The sequence below is a fragment of the Nelumbo nucifera genome, chromosome 4, assembly GCF_055504915.1.
Source record: "Nelumbo nucifera cultivar China Antique chromosome 4, China Antique-T2T, whole genome shotgun sequence".
NCBI lineage: Eukaryota > Viridiplantae > Streptophyta > Magnoliopsida > Proteales > Nelumbonaceae > Nelumbo > Nelumbo nucifera.
The window spans coordinates 93,003,505-93,024,656 of NC_142652.1; the positions used below are offsets into that span (position 1 = coordinate 93,003,505).

Here is a 21,152-nt window from a genome sequence, read left to right on the forward strand (position 1 = left end):
CCAGAGGTTACTTGGGAAGCTGCTCTATCTATGCATGACTCGGCCAGACAATGCATATGCTGTCAGCTGCATTAGTCAGTTCATGCATGCTCCCAGGGACACTCACATGGCAGCAGCAGAACGAATTCTATGTTATTTGAAGGGTTCTCCTAGAAAGGGAATTCTATTTGCTAAGCATGGTCATACGAAACTGGAGGCTTACACAGATGCTAATTGGGCCGGAAACATTGATGATAGAAGATCAACTTCTGGGTATCGTAGCTTGGTGGCAGGTAATACTGTTTCTTGGAGAAGCAAGAAACAATCAGTTGTTGTCAGATCTTCAGCCGAAGCTAAATATAGAGCCATGGATCATGGAGTTTCTGAGCTACTGTGGTTTCGATCCTTGATGGAGGAATTGGGTATTGAGTATGATAAGCCATTAATGTTATACTGTGATGATCAGGCTGCCATCAACATTGCTCACAATCCAGTGCAACATGACAAAACCAAACATATTGAAGTTGACAGACATTTTATTTGAGAAAGAGTGGCTTCTGGAGAAGTTTATCTACCTTTTATCTCTTCTGAAGGACAGTTAACTTATTTCCTTACCAAGGGCATCCCCAAGGCTAAACTTTAGCATGATTGACATCTATGCTTAGCTTGAGGGGGAGTGTAGAGAAGATGAACTAAATGGCCCATAGACTGTTTTCTTATTTCTTTTCTTCATGTTCTTTGTGTAATGGGCCTCAACTTGGGCCTTTCTTATGTTATGTCTTTTTTAATTATTCGCTCAGTTAAGGGCCTCCGTAAATTATTGAAATTAAGTTAATGAAAAGGAATTAAAAGTGTAAGAGGAGATCAGAATCGAAAATCTCTCTGAACCCTTATTGTCGCCACCTTCTTCTTCCTCTTCTCTCTTCTTGATTCTTTTTTTCTACTGTTCTCTATCACTTTTCTGCACCTTTTTAAACAGTCTGTTTATTTCACAAGGTTGTTTTTCTTCTCCATGGAATTCCCAACATGTGTCTCTAGTGTGCCTGGACTTCTAACAGTGGATGCACCAAAGCTTGTCTTTGTCATCCACTCTCTTTTGTGAATCACCCTTCTTAAAAGGGCCTCCGACATTTGAAATTGTACCTCCTTGGACTGCTAGTGCAATTGGCTCCTCCTCTGTACAATTCATCACACTTCTACTCTCTTAAAACTGAACTAAGGCGCAAATTTCCTAAACTGAAGGTAAGTTCTTACTTCCTAAGATTTGTACCCTCATGGACTCATATGTAGGATTCAGCCCCAAAAGAAAAGCAAATACTCGTTGTTGGGAGACAAGTGACTTGTAGGCCTTTGCATCTTCATACACTTCCAATTCACATTTTGATAAAGAATCAGTTCCTTCCAGATTGATGTCAGATCTGAGTAGTACACCGAGAGACTCCTCTCCCCCTGTATGCAAGTGCCTTTGCTCTGAATAGTTAGATTTTGCTTGTTCCCATATTTCACAAGTTGTTTCAGCCCACATAAATGTCTTCCTTACTTGTGACAACATGGAAACCAAGAACCATGACATCACCATACTATTTTCTTGGTCCCACCTGTCATGTTCAGCACTTCCAGACTTTGGTTCCTTCACTTTACCATTGATATACCCTATTTTCCACCTAACAGTAATGTAAAGTGTCGGCAAATTAAGAAAGATATGATTTGAGATTTGAATAAATTTAGGAAAGATTAGATTTGAATAAATTTAGGAAAGTCCGATCCTAGGATTAAGGGAAAGATTTAGTCAATCCCTGATTGAGAGAAATTCTAGGAGTTTGTCTCTCCTATCTTTTCTTATTTAAGGTGTATGCTCAATATGCTTTGTATCATCAATAAAGAAAATCTTCTTCTTTTCTCCCTCTATATTTCGCAACATGGTATCAGAGCCATAGGGTTCGATCATGAATATTAAGGCCGCCATGGTTGGCTCAGGTTCAGCATCTTCGGATGCTACTAGTGGTGTGACGTCTTCGGAGGGAGGTATTCAGCCTGCGGCTATTTCTCTTTCTGAGAATTCCCTTCAAATTACCATTCACAAACTCAATGGAAAAAATTATCTTGAGTGGTCTCAGTCCGTGTGGTTAGTGATTGACGGCAAAGGGAAACTCGGCTACTTGAATGGCGAAGTGAAACCACCAGCCACTGATGATCCAAAGTACAGGCAGTGGCGTTCTGAAAACTCTATGGTTACCGCCTGGTTGATCAACTCTATGGATCCGGTGGTTGGAAAACCATTCATGTTTCTGCTGACGACTCGCGATGTGTGGGAAGTTGTTAGGGAAACCTATTCAGATTTGGACAATCATTCACAATTGTTCGAACTGAATACCCGAATGTGGAAGATGCAACAAGGTGAATGTGAAGTAACAGCCTATTATAATGAGATGATGGTTGTTTGGCAGGAGTTGGATTTATTTGAAGAAGAAGAATGGGAAAGTCCCAGTGACAGTGCTCAGTACAAAAAGAAGATAGAAAGAGGCCGAGTTTTTGTCTTCTTGGCTGGTTTGAACAAAGAACTCGATGAGGTTCGGGAACATATCTTAGGACGAAAGCCCTTGCCAACTATAAGAGAGGTTTTTTCAGAAGTGCGTAGAGAAGAAGCACGGCGGCAAGTGATGTTAAAGAATGTTAGTGAAACAAAAACAAAGAATGAAGGGTCCACTCTTGTGGCCCAAGGTCCAGACTTAGACGGAGATAAACGAGGAGGAAAGCAAAGGCCTTGGTGTGATCATTGTAGAAAGCCATGGCATACTCAGGAAACCTGCTGGAAGCTGCACGGGAAACCGGCGGGTTGGAAGAAAAAATCAGGCAGTGACAACAAGTCAGGGGGAGATGTAAGCGCACTTCAAGTAAGCAACTCGGATCCAGGGCAGCAGTCATCCTCAGAGTCTCTTCCTTTCGCAAAAGAACAAATAGAGCACTTATATAAAATGTTTCAATCTCAATCGTTAAGAAACTCTAACCCATCCTGTTCTCTAGCTCAGTCAGGTAATTTCTTCACTGCATCCATTGCTTGTACCAAATCTAATGGTTCCTGGATACTAGATTCAGGTGCCACTAATCATATGACCGGCACTTCGCAATTCTTTTCTTCATATACACCCTGTGCAGGGAATCAAAAGGTTAAGATTGCAGATGGTTCCTTTGCTACTGTTGTTGGGAAAGGAACTGTACCTATTTCTCCTTCTCTAAACCTCAAAGATGTTCAGCATGTTCCTAACCTATCCTACAATCTCTTATCAGTCAGCAAACTTACCCTTGATCATAATTGTCGAGTTAATTTTTGGTCTTCTTGTTGTGAATTTCAGGATTTAACCTCGGGGAAGATGATTGAGGGTGCTAAACAGGATGGTGGTCTCTACCTCTTTAATAAAGGATCTACTTTTGGAAGGCAAGACCAACAGACTTGTTTCAGCTCTATCTTTGTTTCTAGTGACAATGATGTTTTGTTATGGCATTATCGATTAGGTCATCCTAGCTTTCAATATTTAAAGCATCTATTTCCCAAGTTATTCATGAATAAAAATCATTCAGTTTTCAAGTGTGAATCTTGTGAATTAGCAAAACATCATCGTGTTGTTTTTCAGTCTCAACCATATAAAAAATCAAAACCATTTACCATGATTCACAGTGATGTTTGGGGCGCTTCTAGAGTGACAACTCTTTCTGGAAAATGTTGGTTCATTACTTTTATTGATGATCATACTAGGGTAACTTGGGTTTTTCTTTTAAAAGAGAAATCTGATGCTGAAATTGTGTTCAAAAATTTCTATAACATGGTTCAAACACAATTTCAGACTCAGATTAAAATTTTTCAAAGTGATAATGGAAAGGAATTTTTTAACAATGTGTTAGGGAGTTTTTTTGCTGAGAAAGGAATTGTACACCAAAGTTCGTGTAATAATACACCTCAACAAAATAGGGTGGCTGAAAGGAAAAACAAACATCTCGTTGAAGTTGTTAGAGCCTTAAGTTTTCAAACTAAGTTTCCTAAGTATCTTTGGGGAGAAGCCGTTTTAACAGCCACTTATTTGATTAACAGAATGCCTACACGAATTTTGGATTTTAAAACACCCATACAGGTTTTCATTGACTGTTTTCCAAACTCTCGGCTAGTGACAAACATTCCCTTAAAAATTTTTGGAAGTGTGGCCTTTGTTCATAACCATGATCCTAAACGTTCCAAACTTGATCCAAAAGCACATAAATGTATTTTTGTAGGTTATCCCACTAATCAGAGAGGGTACAAATGCTTTGATCCAGTTTTGAAAAGGATGTTTGTGACTATGGATGTCACATCCTTTGAAGGAACCTCGTACTACAGCAACTCCCATCTTCAAGGGGAGAGCAACACTAGTGAAGATGGTTTTTTAGATGGTTCTGATTTAATGTTTGAATTTGTTCATAATGATGTTCCTCACAAGCAGTCACCGAAAGAAAGCGAGGTAGAAAATACAAAATTAGTGGAAACAAATGAATTAAATATTGAAAATGAACAACCTTTGGTGATGCCATCTCAAAATGAAAAAGCTGAAACAACAGAGATGCGTGTGAAACAGTATAAAGGCCTTGTATATTCAAGGGAATATCTAGCACAGAAAAGGAGAGGCACTATTCCGCATCATCAACAAGAATCTGATCTAAGGTTGGATCATGAAACTCATGATAATTCTCCAAAAATCCCTGAAAATATTCCTCAAAGTAATTCTAATTCTTCCTGTCACCTTGATCTTCCCATTGCTCTTAGGAAGGGTGTTAGGTCTTGTACAAAACATCCTGTCAAATTTTGTATCTTACAAAAATATTTCACCTTCATATTGTACCTTTATTTCACAAGTGTCTAGTGTATCCATTCCTAACAGTATCCAGGAGGCTCTAAATGTTCCTGAGTGGAAAGAAGTTGTTTTTAAGGAGATGAGAGCTTTGGAAAAGAATGCTACTTGGGAGAAAGTGGACCTGCCGGATGGAAAGACAGTTGTCGATTGTAAATGGGTGTTCACTCTGAAGTACAACTCAGATGGGTCCTTGGAGAGATACAAGGCTCGCCTAGTAGCGAAAGGCTTTACTCAGACATATGGAGTAGACTACTCTGAGACCTTTTCTCCAGTGGCAAAGCCAAATACAGTTCGAGTACTCTTATCTGTTGCAGCTAATCTTGAATGGCCACTGAATCAACTAGATGTGAAGAATGCCTTTTTGAATGGAGACTTGGAAGAAGAAGTATATATAGAGCCTCCACCTGGTTTCACTGAGAAGTTTGGAACTAAGGTATGCAAGCTAAAAAAATCTCTATATGGACTTAAACAGTCTCCCAGAGCTTGGTTTGAAAGATTCACAATGTTCGTCAAAAGTCAATGATATAGTCAAGGACAAGCTGATCATACTCTTTTCACAAAAAGATTCACAAAAGACAAGGTTTCGGTTCTGATTGTCTATGTTGATGACATAATCTTGACTGGAGATGATATTGAAGAGATGAGCAGACTAAAGTAGAGCCTAGCCAAGGAATTCGAGATTAAAGACTTAGGCCAGCTAAGGTACTTTCTTGGAATGGAAGTGGCAAGATCAAAGAAGGGCATTGTGGTTTCGCAACGAAAATATATTTTAGATCTCTTGAAAGAAACTGGAATGAGTGGTTGCAAACCTTCAGACACTCCGATAGAAGTTAATACTAAACTTGGAGAAGTTAAAGATAAGGTTCCAGTAGATACAAGAAAATACCAAAGGCTGGTAGGAAGAATGATTTACTTGTCACATACACGTCCTGATATTGCCTTCGCCGTGAGCATGGTGAGTCATATTATGCACTCCCCGTACGAAGAACATCTTTAAGTTGTGTATCGAATTCTTACGTACCTAAAAGGCACACCACGAAAAGGACTCTTCTTCAAGAAAAATGAGAAGAGGGGGGTTGAGGTGTATACAGATGCGGACTGGGCAGGCTCGATCACTGATAGAAGGTCAACTTCGGGGTACTGCACATTTCTTTGGGGCAATTTAGTTACTTGGAGAAGCAAGAAGCAAAGTGTAGTTGCTAGAAGTAGTGTTGAGGCTGAATTCAGATCAATGGCTCAAGGAGTGTGTGAGGTTCTTTGGCTAAAGAGGGTGGTGGCAGATCTCAAGATACCAGTGAGCTTTCCTATGAAACTGTATTGTGATAACAAGGCAGCTATCAGCATTGCTCATAATCCGGTTCTACATGACAGGACTAAACATGTTGAGATTGACAGACACTTTATAAAGGAGAAGCTTGAAGAAGAAATAATCTGCACTCCGTTTGTACCAACCACACAGCAAGTTGCAGATATTTTAACTAAGGGCTTGTTGAGACAGCCATTTGAACTTCAAGTTAGCAAGTCGGGCATGATAGATATCTTTGCACCAACTTGAGGGGGAGTGTCGGCAAATTAAGAAAGACAGGATTTGCGACAAATTAAGAAAGATATGATTTGAGATTTGAAAAAATTTAGGAAAGATTAAATTCGAATAAATTTAGGAAAGTCAGATCCAAGGATTAAGGGAAAGATTTAGTCAATCCCTGATTGAGAGAAATTCTAGAAGTTTGTCTCTCCTATCTTTTCTTATTTAAGGTGTATGCTCAATATGTTTTGTATCATCAATAAAGAAAATCTTCTTCTTTTCTCCCTCTATATTTCGCAACATAAAGTTTAATTCCCCAAGACCATTCAAGGTAGTTTAGTCCATCAAAGGGAATTACAGCCATGGGGAACTCATCCATCCCCCCACTCATTCCATTTTGACCTCCTGAAATCCCAGAAGTTGCAGAATTCTCAAAGGACATGATTCAATAACACTTTTCAGTTTCAATACACACCTTAAGATCTCTCCTAATACCCAAAAAGGTACAAAAAACACACTAGAGATGCAGTCCACATGCACACACTCTGGTCTGGATACAATCTGAACACAGACCAGCTCCAATTCTCTTTAAAAAAATATCAGGTTGATTTCAGCACTGCACAAGTTTAACAGTCCCAATCCACCAATTTTCCAAATCACCTAAACACAACTACTAGGAGAGATCACAAAGCAATGAAGTCACACCAAAACTTGGTAAAAAAGGTCATTCGTGACCTACAAGTAACCCATCACACGATCCACAGAAATGAGGTCTGAACCTCACAATTCCTCTGACTGCATTCAGCAGTCTTGTTTCATAGGGTTTTTCTTGGTACACGACCAAGTGAAAGGAAAAAAAAGGTAAAGCAAACTTGTACCAGTCATAGGTCAACTTCTCTGATCTCAGTTGAAGAAGACAGCAAGATAAAGAAGAAAGAAATAGTTCGATCTGCTCTCGGACCCAGTAGAACCGCTCTGATACCATATTAGCAGAAGAAAAGAGAAGAAATAAGGAAAAAGAAGAGAAGAGAGAGAGAACATAAAGGTTTTGAGAGTTCTAATCTGTCTGGCAGCACCAGCTTATGTTATTATATATAGGGCGACCATAAATAAAAGGGAAAAGACCCTTATACCCTGCTGTAGTCAAAGTACATAAACAAAGGAAAAAAAGCTATTTTAAGCAGACCAAACAGGCCCTAACTAAGCAGAATACGTTCATAAATATAAAGAAAAACATTCCAACAACCACAAAACAAGAATAAAATCCTGTACCCCTGCAATTTGTTTTTGCAAAATTAAAATAAATGATTCTTGCTCAACTAATCCATTGCTTTCTCTAAGGTTTTCGCTCACTCAAACACTAGTTCATTATCTTTCAAGCAATTAATATTTCGGGCATTGCTTTCAAGTTGTGAAAGGTGGCACAGCAGAGCTGCAATGGAGTTTGAACCATAAAAGAAAGAGAGGAGGAGGAGAGAAGAGAGGATAAGAGACAAAAGTGTCGATCTGTTTTAGAGAAGGATTAGACTTCATAATCCTCTCTTAGCAGTCGGCCCACCTTTTATATTAATAATAAGAGATGCCAAATTACATACATGCCCCTGTTTATGAAAAATAGTGGACAGGAGTGTCCAAAACATAAAATAAAAAAGACATCTCTGTCCTGCCGCACAATACACCCAGAAAGACTATTCTTTTAATACAAGTATTCAAGACAATTAATACATAATATTAAGATGCAACCTCTATGTTACTTAGTGTTTTAAAAGGCGTGGGAGGCATACTCCTGGAGGCGCAACTATAGGCGAGGCGCTCCCAAAACACCCTGAGGTGGCATACACCTCAGGTGCAAGAGGCGTACGCCTCATGCGCTTTTTTCATGAGGCGTGCTAGAGGCATACGCCTCATGCACCTCATGCACATCTTATATAAAAAGATAGAAAAAAAAAAGAAAGGAAAGGAAAGGAGGAGAAAGGGAAGGGAAAAAAAAGAAAGAGAAAAAAATGAAAGGAAAGGGAAGGGAAGAAAAGATAAGGGGAAAGAAAGTGGTTTGTCCCCCTTTCAACTAATGTTATGCATCTTTATTTTTCTTAGTATAAAAGATTTTTATTAAAAATAAAGAAAAAATGAGATCCCCCCTTCCTCTTCATCCTCCTCCCTCCCCTTCCTCCTTCCTCCTAACCCCCCTCCTCTTAAGGAGGCGCCTTCTTGTGTTTGGGAGGCTTATGCCTCTTGTGTTCTGAACTACGCCTCACACCTCTAGGTAGTGGAATGCCTCGCGTCAATCCTCCGTGTTTTAAAACATTGACTTAGATATGGCAAGGATGTAGCTGGACATGGTATCAGATCAGTAAATTAAACTAAAAGTTGAAGTATTCAACATAATATAGCACCTTGTACAGTGTTTTAAAAACTGACCTGGAGGCTGACCTGTTTTTTTCCTCTGGGTGGTGGGTCAGTAGTTCAACCATCCAGGTCAAATAGGTCAACCTTTGACATCATAAATAAATAATAAAAAATAGTAAAATATAAGATATATATAAATTATACATGCAGAAAATACTACATTCATGGATGTCCCATAAACATGGACATAGGTGTTATTAAAATTATTTAAACTCATATATTGTAACCTACCACTTGCAGCCCGGGTCATCCAAGTCGATGGTTCAACCGTCTAGGTCACCAGGCCTCTGAGCAAGTCTATGGGTTTTTTACTAAAGGCGGTTAGGGGTTAACCCAATCCAATATCATGACCGGGTGGTGGGTCAAAGGTTATAGCTGGCCAGGTCAATGACAAGTTGAAAACAGTGCCCTTGTATAAGCATCCAAGTATAGGGATGGCAACTTTCCCCATCCCCGACAGGTACCCAACTTCCTTGACCCGATGGGGTCAGGGATGGGGATTGCTTTGGCGGGACGGGGATGGGGACGGAGAATGAGGTCGGGGTTGGGGTTGGGGATGGAGAATGAGGTCCCTACCCCGCCCCGATCCTGATTATATATTAAATATATTATATATGATATTATTTATATATCAAAATATATTTATAATATTATTTATATGTTAAAATTTTTATTTATTAAGTAAATTTATTTTTCCAAAAATATTGTTAACTACAAAATTTTGGGGATTCAAGTCCCTGTGGGGAACCCATCCCCATCAAGGATTGGTGATGGAGGACAACTTTTATACCCGACGGGGATCGGGGCCGGGGACAAGGATTTATTCCAAAATCAAGGTCGAGGACGGGGAATATGATACCCACCCCATTGCCATTCCTATCCAGGTATCATATGTAGTTTTTCAACATCTCAATGTTAGCATGATCTTCCCAAGATTGTTGCATAAGACCTTGATTAGTTGGTATGCTAGAGGTATATAGAAAAGATTTGCCTAGAAGTCCATCCCTTTATCGGTTATTTCAATGGCGTGGAAGGAACTAAGATGATTCTTCATAAAATAATTGCTCAAGATCATGAAACCCAAAGGAGGGCAATTGCTAGGGTGTATTCTTGTTTATCAGCGCAGAATCTCTTCACGGATGTTCCTCAGTCCTCTTTCTGTTCTGTGTATACTATTTGTACTCAAATATGATCTTTTATTTACGGTTGATACTTTTATACAGTCACTCACTATATATGTGTTGATCAATACCTTTTGTATACCTCTTTAGTGCACTTGATGTTTTATTTGAATGAAATACCTTACCTTTCTTCAAAAAAATAAGACTAGTTTTTCAGCAGCATTTTAACATTTTATAATGAAAAGGAAAATAAAATACAAGCTATGGTAACCAAGCATATATAAAGTGAACCATGTATTAAACGGTACTCAATTTTTGTGATTGTTAACTGATTAAAGTTTTACTGATAATAAAAACCATACAGTATATATTTGCAGATGGTACAATCTTTCTTATGCTTCACAGACAAAAATGGAGCTATCTCACTCTTGCTCCCACACAGTTCCTAATAGAGCCCCAAGGCAGTAGCTGATTCAGATTTGAGAATGACTACTATACTGGCCCCAAATGAACGATTGTCTACTAACTCCCTCACAGGCTACGAAATTGACAAACAGCAAAAGAATTAGCAGACTGAGCATTCCATGAGAGTTCTGCTTCTAGAATGAGCCAAGTGCCTTGCTTCTCTGGTCTGATGTCTTAGTTGCCAAGGTCCTACCATTTCTCCTTTCAGCCAGGAGATGATGATTTATGAGTCCCCCTCAATAAGCAAATTATGAAAATCCGATATCACTACCAGTCTCAGCCCCTGAAGCATAGCTCTTAATCAAATACACTAATAGCATTTCCCCTGCAAGATTTCTAAAAACATCACTAATACATGAATCACCTGGATTTCCAAGGTTGCATCAATCAACATTCATCTTTACTGTCTTGTGGGGCAGGAGTCCCAAGGTATATTGCTTCTATTTCTACCAGTAGAAGTCATTGGCTCATTGACACCACTGGCCACCCTCCAAGGATGTCATCTGTAGAAAAACATGAGAACTCTTCCTTTGTCTGCACCCAGTGAGTAACTCTGATTTTAATCAAGCCTATTATAGATTCTCAAGACTGATATATGTTTTAAATGAACTTTTGAATTCAGTTATTCCCAGGTTGTCCATAATTATGGCAGCTCATGAACAAATTCTATAACATTTTGCCTCTTTTCCTTCTTATTAAATAGTATTCAATTCAAAACTATGGTTGCAGTAAGAGGCCAAGTGGCCAACCTTCAGCAGCATATTAACATTTTATGATCAAAATGAAAATAAAACACAAGCTATAGTAATGCAAGCATATATTGAGCAAATGATGCATTAAGTAGCATTAAAACTAAATTTGCTGTAAGATTTCAAGTTTTCAACCTTCTTGACCTCAATAAATAGAACAAAGTAGTTTGGTACTTACCCAAGCAGATAATAAACAGAATGCCACTGCAGCAAGCTGATAAAGTTCATTTGTCTGCAGTTCACATAAGAATATCAACTTAAAGAAATACTTGCAGAACTAGTCATGGCTTGCAAAATCCAGAAATAGGAAACTACTTGTACATAAAATTGAGCAACATTTGTACTTGTATATGTTACTTTTCAGAGCTTTTATTATCCTATTAAATAAAACCAACTTTGTGAAAGATAACAGGGAAGGAATATGGCAACACCGACATATATTGAGGGGCAAAATACCTAACAAGGAAACTGCTTATCAATTACAGATGGGTGCATAGATCAGCAAACAGCTTTGCTGACTCCTTAGCAAAGAATGGTAAACAGGGAAGAATTGTTTTGGGGGACAACCACCTAATGGTACTGTAAAAGTATGCAAAGGGGTCAGGTGGTAGCTACCAGCCTAACTCAAAGGATTGTCTTTATTGTACATAACATTCTTTATTTCCACCATTAATAAAGGTTACAAGTTACCTACCTGTCTATCTATCTATCTATCTATCTATGTATCCATCTTTCTCTCTCTCTCTCTCTCTCTCTCTCTCTCTCTTACAGCTTCATGGAAAGGATCCTACTTTTATTACTTTCTTGAATATATCATAAAAGAAACAAAAGAAATCCACACTCAATCACCGTTGAGAACTCACTTGAGAAGACAACCGTATCATCAGTTTCAAGAAGCGTGGAACAAATGACCAAGACAAAACAGTTGCAGCAGTAAGGAATATTGACAGAACCAGCAATCTGCATATTGTGATCATGAAAATAAAAACAAAGAATTAACAATTCCAGGAAAGAGAATCAATAAGAACATCCATATAAGGTCATTTGCTAACAAAAACACAAAACCCATGGTATCACCACAGAAAAATAAAGTATTTTGCATGATAATTTGTCATAATTTATAGAAATTTTAAATTTAGTGTCAATTTATATAGGCATAAAAAGTTACTGATCATGAAAAAATGTCAACAGGCATATAATATAAATGGCATTAACAAATTGAAGAAACATAATTATTAGGGCAGTAATACATCCAATAAGTAATGCCAAGCATGTAATACATGGAAATGAACTCACAGTTTTGACATTGAAATTATTCCTTGTAGAAGACCACCATTTCCACCCAAAACCGGCAGCAGAGCAAATAATAAGCCAACAGCACAGTCCTGGAACAACCCACAGTTAAACAAATGTAGATATAACTTGATCAAATACAAATATGTAGAGTGCAAAACCTTGTATTTTGTATTATCTTGTATGTATTTGTAATTTACATATTTGTATTTGTACTCTTTCCAAACTGAGCCTAAAGGAAGCTTCTTATGGGGTTTCACATAATTTAGCTCTACAAAGGCTGTAGGGAGAAGCAGAAATAGGCTGGCTTTTATGCAAAGAAGTGAATACAAAGTATAGTTACCATACAGGAATATACTTTGTACATTCTCTCAGGATATCAATAAAGCCATTGTCAATCACTCATCACAGAAATACAGTAAAAGAAATTACTCTCTGGGGGAAAAATTCAAAGTACTACCTGAAAAATAAGTGTCCCAATTGTGACTTGACCATGAAGAGCACTACTACTATTTCTTTCCACTAAAAACTTTACAACCTAGTCACAAGAAAAGATGTAGCATTAAATTGATAAAAGTCCAAAAAAGTGAGAAAAAGAGTTTTAATAAACAGGTAGAGAAGAATTACCACTGCAGTTGATGACATTGATAAAAAGGAACCAACAAATATGCCTTCTGACCACTTTGCACCACATAACTTCACCAGATTTAGAGATAAATGTCAAATTAAGCATATACTGAAATACATCAAGAAATCAGACAACCAATGCATCCTATTAAAATAAAATATGCATTCTAAGAATCATACCACAGCAGTTATGCCACATAAACACATAAGGATAATAATTTGAAGCACCCCTCCAAGAATAGCAACAGGCCCAACAACTTTTAACTGAAATGCAAACTTGAGTAAGATAACTTATACGGAGAAAGGAGATAGGTAGGAAGTATAATGATTATAAAAGGAAAAAAAAGAACAAACTTCAGTCATTCATTACATTTCTTTAGCTAGACATAGCATACCTTTGCCAAAGAAAACTCAAGGCCCAAAGCAAAAAGAAGAAAGACAACACCAAACTGTGCAAAAGTCTCAACCTGAAAAAAGAATCATATTAAGATATTGAAAAATAACCGCGCCATGCACTCAAACCAGATAATGACCCCAGCAAAGTGGGGCATCAAATAACAAATTATTTTTCTTAATAGCCATCTAATAACAAACTAGCAGCAGTACCAATTAGGAATGATCAATGTTCTACATACAACAAAATAAAGGAGAACATGCCTACAAAACTAGCAACACAGGTTCCAGAGTATCAAAGGCTTTGAAGTATAGATAAATAAGGCACAAATAAATGGCCCCAACTTTCTCAAATCACATCAGATTTACAAGATCTTGGTCTAGGTTACTCAAGAACCATTGGAACAACACTAAAATAGCCTAAAATCAAACAAAATGGATAAGTTTTGACTTCTAAAATAGCCTAAATAAAAGCAATGTCACTGCACATTCAACTTTTCCAAATTTAAAAAACTCTATAAAAAAAGGTCTTTAACTATTACAGCTCTTTATGATGACTAAGCCTAATAAATTAAAAAACATTTTGAAAAAACAAAAAGAAAAAAAAAACAAAATACAAAGCACCCAAAAGTGCAACATTACTATTTGTGCAAGAATATGAAGAAACCTGATTTCTTCTTTCATGATTTCTTACCTTACCTTCAAGTCATGAAACCATGTATTGATCTCTTAATTAAAGAATGGTGTATATCTGTACATCCCTCATAGGACTAGAATCTGCTACCTCACCCCTAAATGTTGTTTTTGATTTTCTATTAACTTCCCCTTGGGAAATCACCCCCAATAAAATTGATTTCTGATCATTCCTTGCCTTGCCAACATACCATATTGTTGGCTCGTCTCTATATCCATTGAAAAGTCATTCCTACTTCCCTACTATTTGTGATGTAATTGGGGCTACACTAGTAATATATATACGGCTGTACCAGGATTTTTGGGAAATTTTAAAAGAAGATTTAATGGCTGTCTTTGAGCAATTCCATCAAAAGGGGAAATTTTCACTAGAGGCAAATGCCACCTTCATGGCCCTAGTTCCAAAGAAGAAAGAGCCTAAAACTCCTAGGGACTATAAACCTATAAGCCTTGTGGGAAGCCTTTACAAGATCATTGAAAAAGTCCTGGCAAATAGGCTAAAGTCTATTCTACCCTTGGTGATATCCCAAATTCAAGGAGCTTTTGTAGAAGGGAGGAAAATAGTAGACCACATCTTTGTGGCAAATGAGTGTGTAGCAGTAAAGAAAAGGCAAGGAGGGAAAGGTCTAATCTGCAAGTTGGATTTGGAAAAGCCAATGATATGGTTGATTGGTCCTTCCTCTTATGCTTATTGGAGAAAATTGGGCTCAGAGCAAGGTGCAGGAAGTGGATTTTTGGTTGTGTGAAATCAGCGCACTTCTCAATTCTGCTAAACGGAGTGGCTAAAGACTTCTTTCTCCCGCTAAAAGAGGATCAAGGCAAGGAGGCCCTCTCTCCCCTTTCTTGTTTACCTTGGTGGCAAAGGTCCTGAGTCGACAAATCTTTAAGGCTGATAAAGAATGTCTGTTTAGAGGTTGGAGAATTGCTCAGGATAACGTTGTAGTGACTCACTTGCAGTTTGCAGATGACATAATTATCTTTTATGAAGATTGTGAAGAACCCACATTGAGGAACTTGAAAGCTTTAGTAGATGAATTCCAACGGGTCTCAATTGGAGTAAGAGTTGTGTGGTAGGAATCAACTTGGAAAAGCAGGTTGTACAGTCAATAGATATTTTGGGTTGTGTAGTGAACTCTTGGCCCCTAGAATATCTTGGTATGCCATTGGGAGGAAATCCGAAGTATGAGAACTTTTGGAAACCAATTGTAGAAAGATTCACCAAGAAACTAACCATGTGGAAGAGAAGTTGCATTTCAATGAGGGGTAGAATCACTTTGATTAGGTCCGCCCTAGTAAACTTGCCAACCTACTTACTTTCCACCTTTAGGATCCCAACAAAAGTAGCTAGGAAGCTGGAGAAGTTAATGAGGGATTTTTGTGGGAACCAAAAAAGGAAAAAAAAAAAAGACCATATGGTAAAATGGGAACAGGTTTGTAAACCCAAGGAGCAAGGTGGGTTAGGCTTTGGAAATGTGTTGAAAAGAAATACAGCTCTTCTAGGCAAATGGTTGTGCAGGTTTCCTCAAGAGAAAGAAAGACTTTGGCACAGGGTCATTGTAAGCATTCATGGTGTACCAAATAATGGTTGGGATGCAAAACTAGCTTCAAATACCAATTCAAGCTCCCCCTGGAACAACCGTTGAGGTATTGCCCACGTTCCTTGATTTCATTCGTCTAGATGTTGGGAATGGGAATAAAGTAGACCTGGCAAAAAGTTGACCCAAGCCACAAACCCGACCCAAACCAACCCAAAAAATAGGGTTAATGTCTCTTATTTAGCTACCTGAATTTGAGAGTGACCGGACCCGACCCAACCTGGAAAAAACTGGGTTGGGTTGGGTTGGGTCATGTGTCAACCCGATGACCCGATTGTCAAGTCTAATTGGGACTACTTATGCATTGTTAGAAGTGTCCAGTCTTTAATTTTTACTATTTAGTCTTTACTCTTTATTGTTTACTCTTTGAATTGTTAAAATGTTCAAGTTTTTTATTTTACATTTGGAATTTTAAGGTTAATTCCTTTAATTTTGGCATTTTTCATGTATTTTTTCTTTATTTTTTTAAATTTCAATTATTTTTTGGGATGACCCCATATGACCCATGGGTCAACCCTAACCCGAACATTTAGGGTTAGGGTCTAGCATTTGACAACCTAACCCGAAATTCAACTCGGCCTAAAATCAACCCGAAGTGTCTTGACCCAACCCAAACCTGACCCACCCAACCCAATTACCAGGTCTAGAATAAAGTGTTATTTTGGGAAGAACTTTGGCTTGGGGATCAGCCTCTTTGCTTTTCTCGAACCTCTACGCCATGTCAAACCTTATGGTTGAACCTGTTGCCAGGTTTGGCTTGTCCTTAAAAAGTGGGGAAAATTGGGATCTTGGATTCAGGAGAGGTGTGAGAGACTGTAAGTACAATTCCATCCTTCATCTACTTTCATTTTTCGAAAAGGTCTACTTGGATCAACTTGCCCCAAATAAAAGAAACTAGTTTCCAACCCTTGATGGTCTGTTTACCTGTGCTTCATTTCTTAACCAACTTACCCGTTCTAACTCCGAGGGAGTGACTTTTCATGTGAAAGAAATTGGGCGCAAACCAATCCCTCCTAAAGTTCAAGCTCTTTGTTGGGAAGTGTTTTTGGGGAACACCTGTGATGTGCTATAGAAAAGAAGGCTAAATAAGTGCCTCTCTCCTCATGTGTGCATCCTATGTAAGGCTTGTGGTGAAACCCTTCCTCACTTACTCGTATCCTGCTCCTTTGTTTATTATATTTGGGAATACTTCTGCTCTCTCTTTGGTTGCAAATGGGCTCCACCATAGGACGTAGTGAACTTGTTCAGCTCAAATTTCCTAAGGCAGCAAAAAAATAGGGGAAGATGTATGTGGAAGGTGGTCAGGGGAGCTGTGGTAATGGTCCATATGCAAAGAAAGAAACCAAAGGATATTCAATGAGAAATTCAAGTCAAGGGAGGAAGTGATTGAAATCATAAAGACCAAAACCGCACGTTGGGTTAAAACATTGGACCTCTTTAGAAATATATCTATAGACAATATACTAAGGAATTGGAGGGAAGTGGCACAATCAGAAATGCATAGAGAAAGGGTAAGAATGAGTTGGAAACCACCGGGACCAAATTGGCTAAAACTAAACTTTGATGGCAGCTCCTTTGGCAATCCAGGGAGGGTTGGGATAGGGGAGTTATTCGGAATCATCAAGGAGAAGTTGTGGCACTCTTCTATGGACCAATTGGCTTTGAAGACTCAATTCAGACTGAAACTCAGGCTCTCCTACAAGGTCTGAAACTGGCTGAGCAACTGGGAGTAAAAGAGCTGGACATTGAAGGGGATTCACTATTAGTTATTTAGTTATAAACTGGGCTAAACAAATTGACTTAGCACCTTGGAATCTTAGGTTCATCTTCAGAAAAACTGGCTCATTAGCAAGAAAATTCAATTCCAGTTTCGAGTGGGTCAAAAGGGAAGCAAATAGTATGGCAGATGCTTTAGAAAAACAGGGAGATGATAGACCCAATTTATTTTGGGAATGTTTGTAATATGTTGTAACTGGATCACGAAAAGCTAACTTGCATTGTATTCTAAAAGTCACTTTAATTAATAAAAGGTTTCTGTTTTACTACAGCAGGGGTAGTAGGGTTATTTTATTCTATATCCTCAGTTTTTTCCTCTTCTCTCTAATCTTTAACTGTTAAACTCTAATCACCATTCCTACCAATCTTTTCACCTCCCATATCACACGCCTATAAACCCAATTACCCATATTATTTTCCTTGAAGCAGACTACTACAACCCTCAAGTCTCCTTCAGCTCTTTTATTACTGATCAGCAACTTTCAGTTTTATGTTTTTGTAGTTTAGAGATTTCCCAAATCTTAGACCATGGCAATACACAGAAGGAAAATGAGTTGGGGGTAGAAAAACTTGAAATTGAGGGAGAATCAAAGACTGTAGTTAGTTGGTTGTTGAAGCATGAGAAGGCTCTATGGACTTACAAAAATTAGATCAAAAAAAAAGTTCGTGTAGTACAACAGAAATGCAGTTGAAGATTAATTGGGTTCAAAGGTCAGCTAACAGTTTGGTGGATAACTAGCAAAGCAAGGAGTAGAAAGATCTTCTCTGTGCTTGGCTACATTGTAAAATGGAGGATATTGTGAACCATGTACTGTGCTGTATAGCTTCTCTTCCTGTTATATATTCCTAATTCTTGATCTTTAATGAAATCATTATGTTATCAACCAAAAAAAAAAAAAAATCTGCCTTAATGGAGCTGGCATGCATTCTTTAGATGGAGTTCTATTCCCAAAATCTTGGGATAAAGGAACTCAGCTAAGATGTTTCTGGTTAGTTTGTATTTCTTTTTCTGTAAATATGAATGCAAACTCTTTCTTTCTTTGATAAATGACTTTAAATTTTATTAAGGCTTAAAAGTATAAACATTACAAGCATCCCTTAGAGTGGCACGAGATGCTACCTCTCTGTAAAAAACAAAAACATTACAAATGAGCCCAAAACAAACAAGACCTAACCACCCCTTTCTTGGCCAGAGTATCCACTAAGCCATTTGCTGATCTCCTCACCCATTGTATCCTTAAGTTCATGTTCTTGGTGATCCTTTTGAATTTTTTCATCTCACCCCTGTAGCACCATATTACAGACCCTGGATCTTTTAGCCAACGCACCACCAATTTTGAGTCCCCTTCAATCATCACATTAGCTATATTCAATTCATTAGCAATCTGTACTCCTTGTAAAGCCGCAAGCAGTTCTGCTTTAAGAGAATCCCCCAACCCCACAGGGCCAGAAAACAAGGCTATAAGTTTACCTTCCATATCTCGCAAAACCCCTCCTATACCATCAGGTCCTGGATTACCCCTCCTACTCCCATCAAAACTCAACTTCACATAGCCTTCAGGTGGAGGTACCCATTCAACACTTGCTCTTTCCTTTCCCAGTTTCTCCAAATATGAATGCAATCTCTATTAATAGGAGAAACCATAGTTTGTATTAATAAGAGAAACTCCTGTAGAAAGATAATTTTAGCACCACAATACTTCCCATCCCCTTTTGGTTGCATTGCATCAAGAAACTTTGAATGTCTGATAATATGTAAGAAAATCTTGTGGCACCAAATTCATAATTTTGGAATCTAATATAATCTTCAAGAGCTCAATAAAAGCTTGCAGTAGGGGTGGTTTCTATTGATTTTCCTCTTGTTTCAATGTATTTATTCCTTCTAGTCATTCTTAAAATTGCATTGAGGTGCAAAAAGAAAGAAAGATAAACCACCAAAGCTTTTTCTTTCCATTATTGTAAAGCAAACTATAGGAAACGTGTGTATCCATGTAGAATTTGAAAGGGAAATACCATGCAGTTGTCAGTATGTTTTATAAGCCTATAAAACTTCTCCCCTCCCTATTTATTCTAGGAAAATTTTGTACACTTACAATTCAATAACTCTATTTAAATTAAGTCTCTGTGATTATTGTCTTTTTTTTTTTTGATGAATAATAATAAGTTTATTGATTCAGAAGCAAATTAGAGTGAGTTCATACATCATCCCAACGAGAGGCGCGAGCTACAGCCCCTCCTTGAAACTTACAAGTAAACTAGGAAAGAAAAACGAGAATCACAACTGAGCCCAAAATAATTCTTCCCTATTTACCCCTTGCTTAGCTAACACATCTGACAAGGTATTTGCTGATCTCCCCACCCACTGTACAGTGACCAACATATTCCTTGTCAACCAACTAAATTTCTTCATTTCATTCTTGTATCGCCACATAGCCTCTTCAGAATTTTTCAACCAACCCACCACCACTTTGGAATCCCCCTCGATTATTAGGTGTTGTACCCCCAGCTGGTTTGCAAATTGGACCCCTTGTACAGCAGCTAAAAGTTCTGCCCTGATGGAATTCCCAATTCCCAAAGGACCTGAGTAGAGCAACAAAATCTCTCCCTTCTCATTTCTCAAAGCACCCCCCACTCAGGATAATCCCGGATTACCCATGCTGCTTCCATCAAAGTTCAACTTAATTGAACCTTCGGGTGGAGGAAACCAGCTTGTAATTGATTTGGCCTTTAAAGATGAACACCTTGCTACTGCTGGCCAATTTCTCCAAATGTCATTAAAGGAGAATTGATGAAAGATTTCCAAGGTCTTCAGCCAATGTATTGCCCTATTTAACACACAGTCTTTCAAATCTTGGTTGTTCCTTTCCTTATCTTGAAAAATTCTGAGATTCCTTTCTTCCCAAAGAGTCCAAGTCAAGGCAGCACGAGCACATCTCCACATAATTCTCCCTATTTTTGTAGGCCAATAAAAGGTAGAATGGTTGAAGAGCATGTGAACTTCTGCTGGTAGACTCCAACTACCCCCAAACAACGAAAGTAGCCAAGCCCAAAGGTCTGCAGAAAAGGGACAAGATACTAATAGATGGTAACAATCCTCACCGTGAGCTCTATAGAGGATACACCAATTAGGAGAAATACAGAGAAAGGGTCTTCTCTTTTGTAGGTTGTCTAAAGTGTTTACTTTCCCATGGAAAACTTCCCAACAAAAAGCAATAATTTTTGGGGGAACTGGCCTACACCAAATTTCTTTTGACGGAAAGGGTTGGTGAGTAGAAAGTTGAGAGATGGACTTGAAAAAAGAAGCACAAGTGAAGGTTCCATTGAGTCTAGGAGTCCAAACCCTCTTATCTGGCTTGGAGGGATCCAAACAAACCTGATTAAGACACCCAAGCAAAAAAGAAAGAGACTCAATTTCATCAAAATGAATAGAAGTCTGTTGTAGTTGCTCCTACATCTATAGCATAGTTCTTGACAAAGAAACTCTTACAAAAAGTAAATAACCAACATGCTCACTAAATGACAAACAACTGTTATCTGCCAAGGTATGTTTGCATATCTGACAACCAAAACAGCATAAACAAAGAGGATTCTGGTTGGCCAAACTCTGGTTTTCATTTTCCCCTTCTAGCCTAGGTGGCATGTCATGCTTC

General features: G+C 38.3%; 1 protein-coding gene across 3 annotated transcripts in view; it reads right to left on the bottom strand.

Moving 5' to 3' along the window:
• KEA5 (K+ efflux antiporter 5) overlaps positions 1-21,152 on the bottom strand; it is a 58,664-nt gene that overhangs the window by 32,950 nt on the left and 4,562 nt on the right. For all 3 annotated transcript variants that reach the window (XM_010277709.3, XM_010277691.3, XM_088903168.1), the window contains exons 8-14: positions 13,441-13,512; positions 13,226-13,309; positions 13,046-13,114; positions 12,879-12,956; positions 12,422-12,510; positions 11,989-12,085; positions 11,304-11,357 (exon numbers count right to left, since the gene is read on the bottom strand). In XM_010277709.3, coding sequence (XP_010276011.1) covers positions 11,304-11,357; positions 11,989-12,085; positions 12,422-12,510; positions 12,879-12,956; positions 13,046-13,114; positions 13,226-13,309; positions 13,441-13,512 — 543 coding nt within the window. The remainder of the gene's footprint in view (positions 1-11,303; positions 11,358-11,988; positions 12,086-12,421; positions 12,511-12,878; positions 12,957-13,045; positions 13,115-13,225; positions 13,310-13,440; positions 13,513-21,152) is intronic.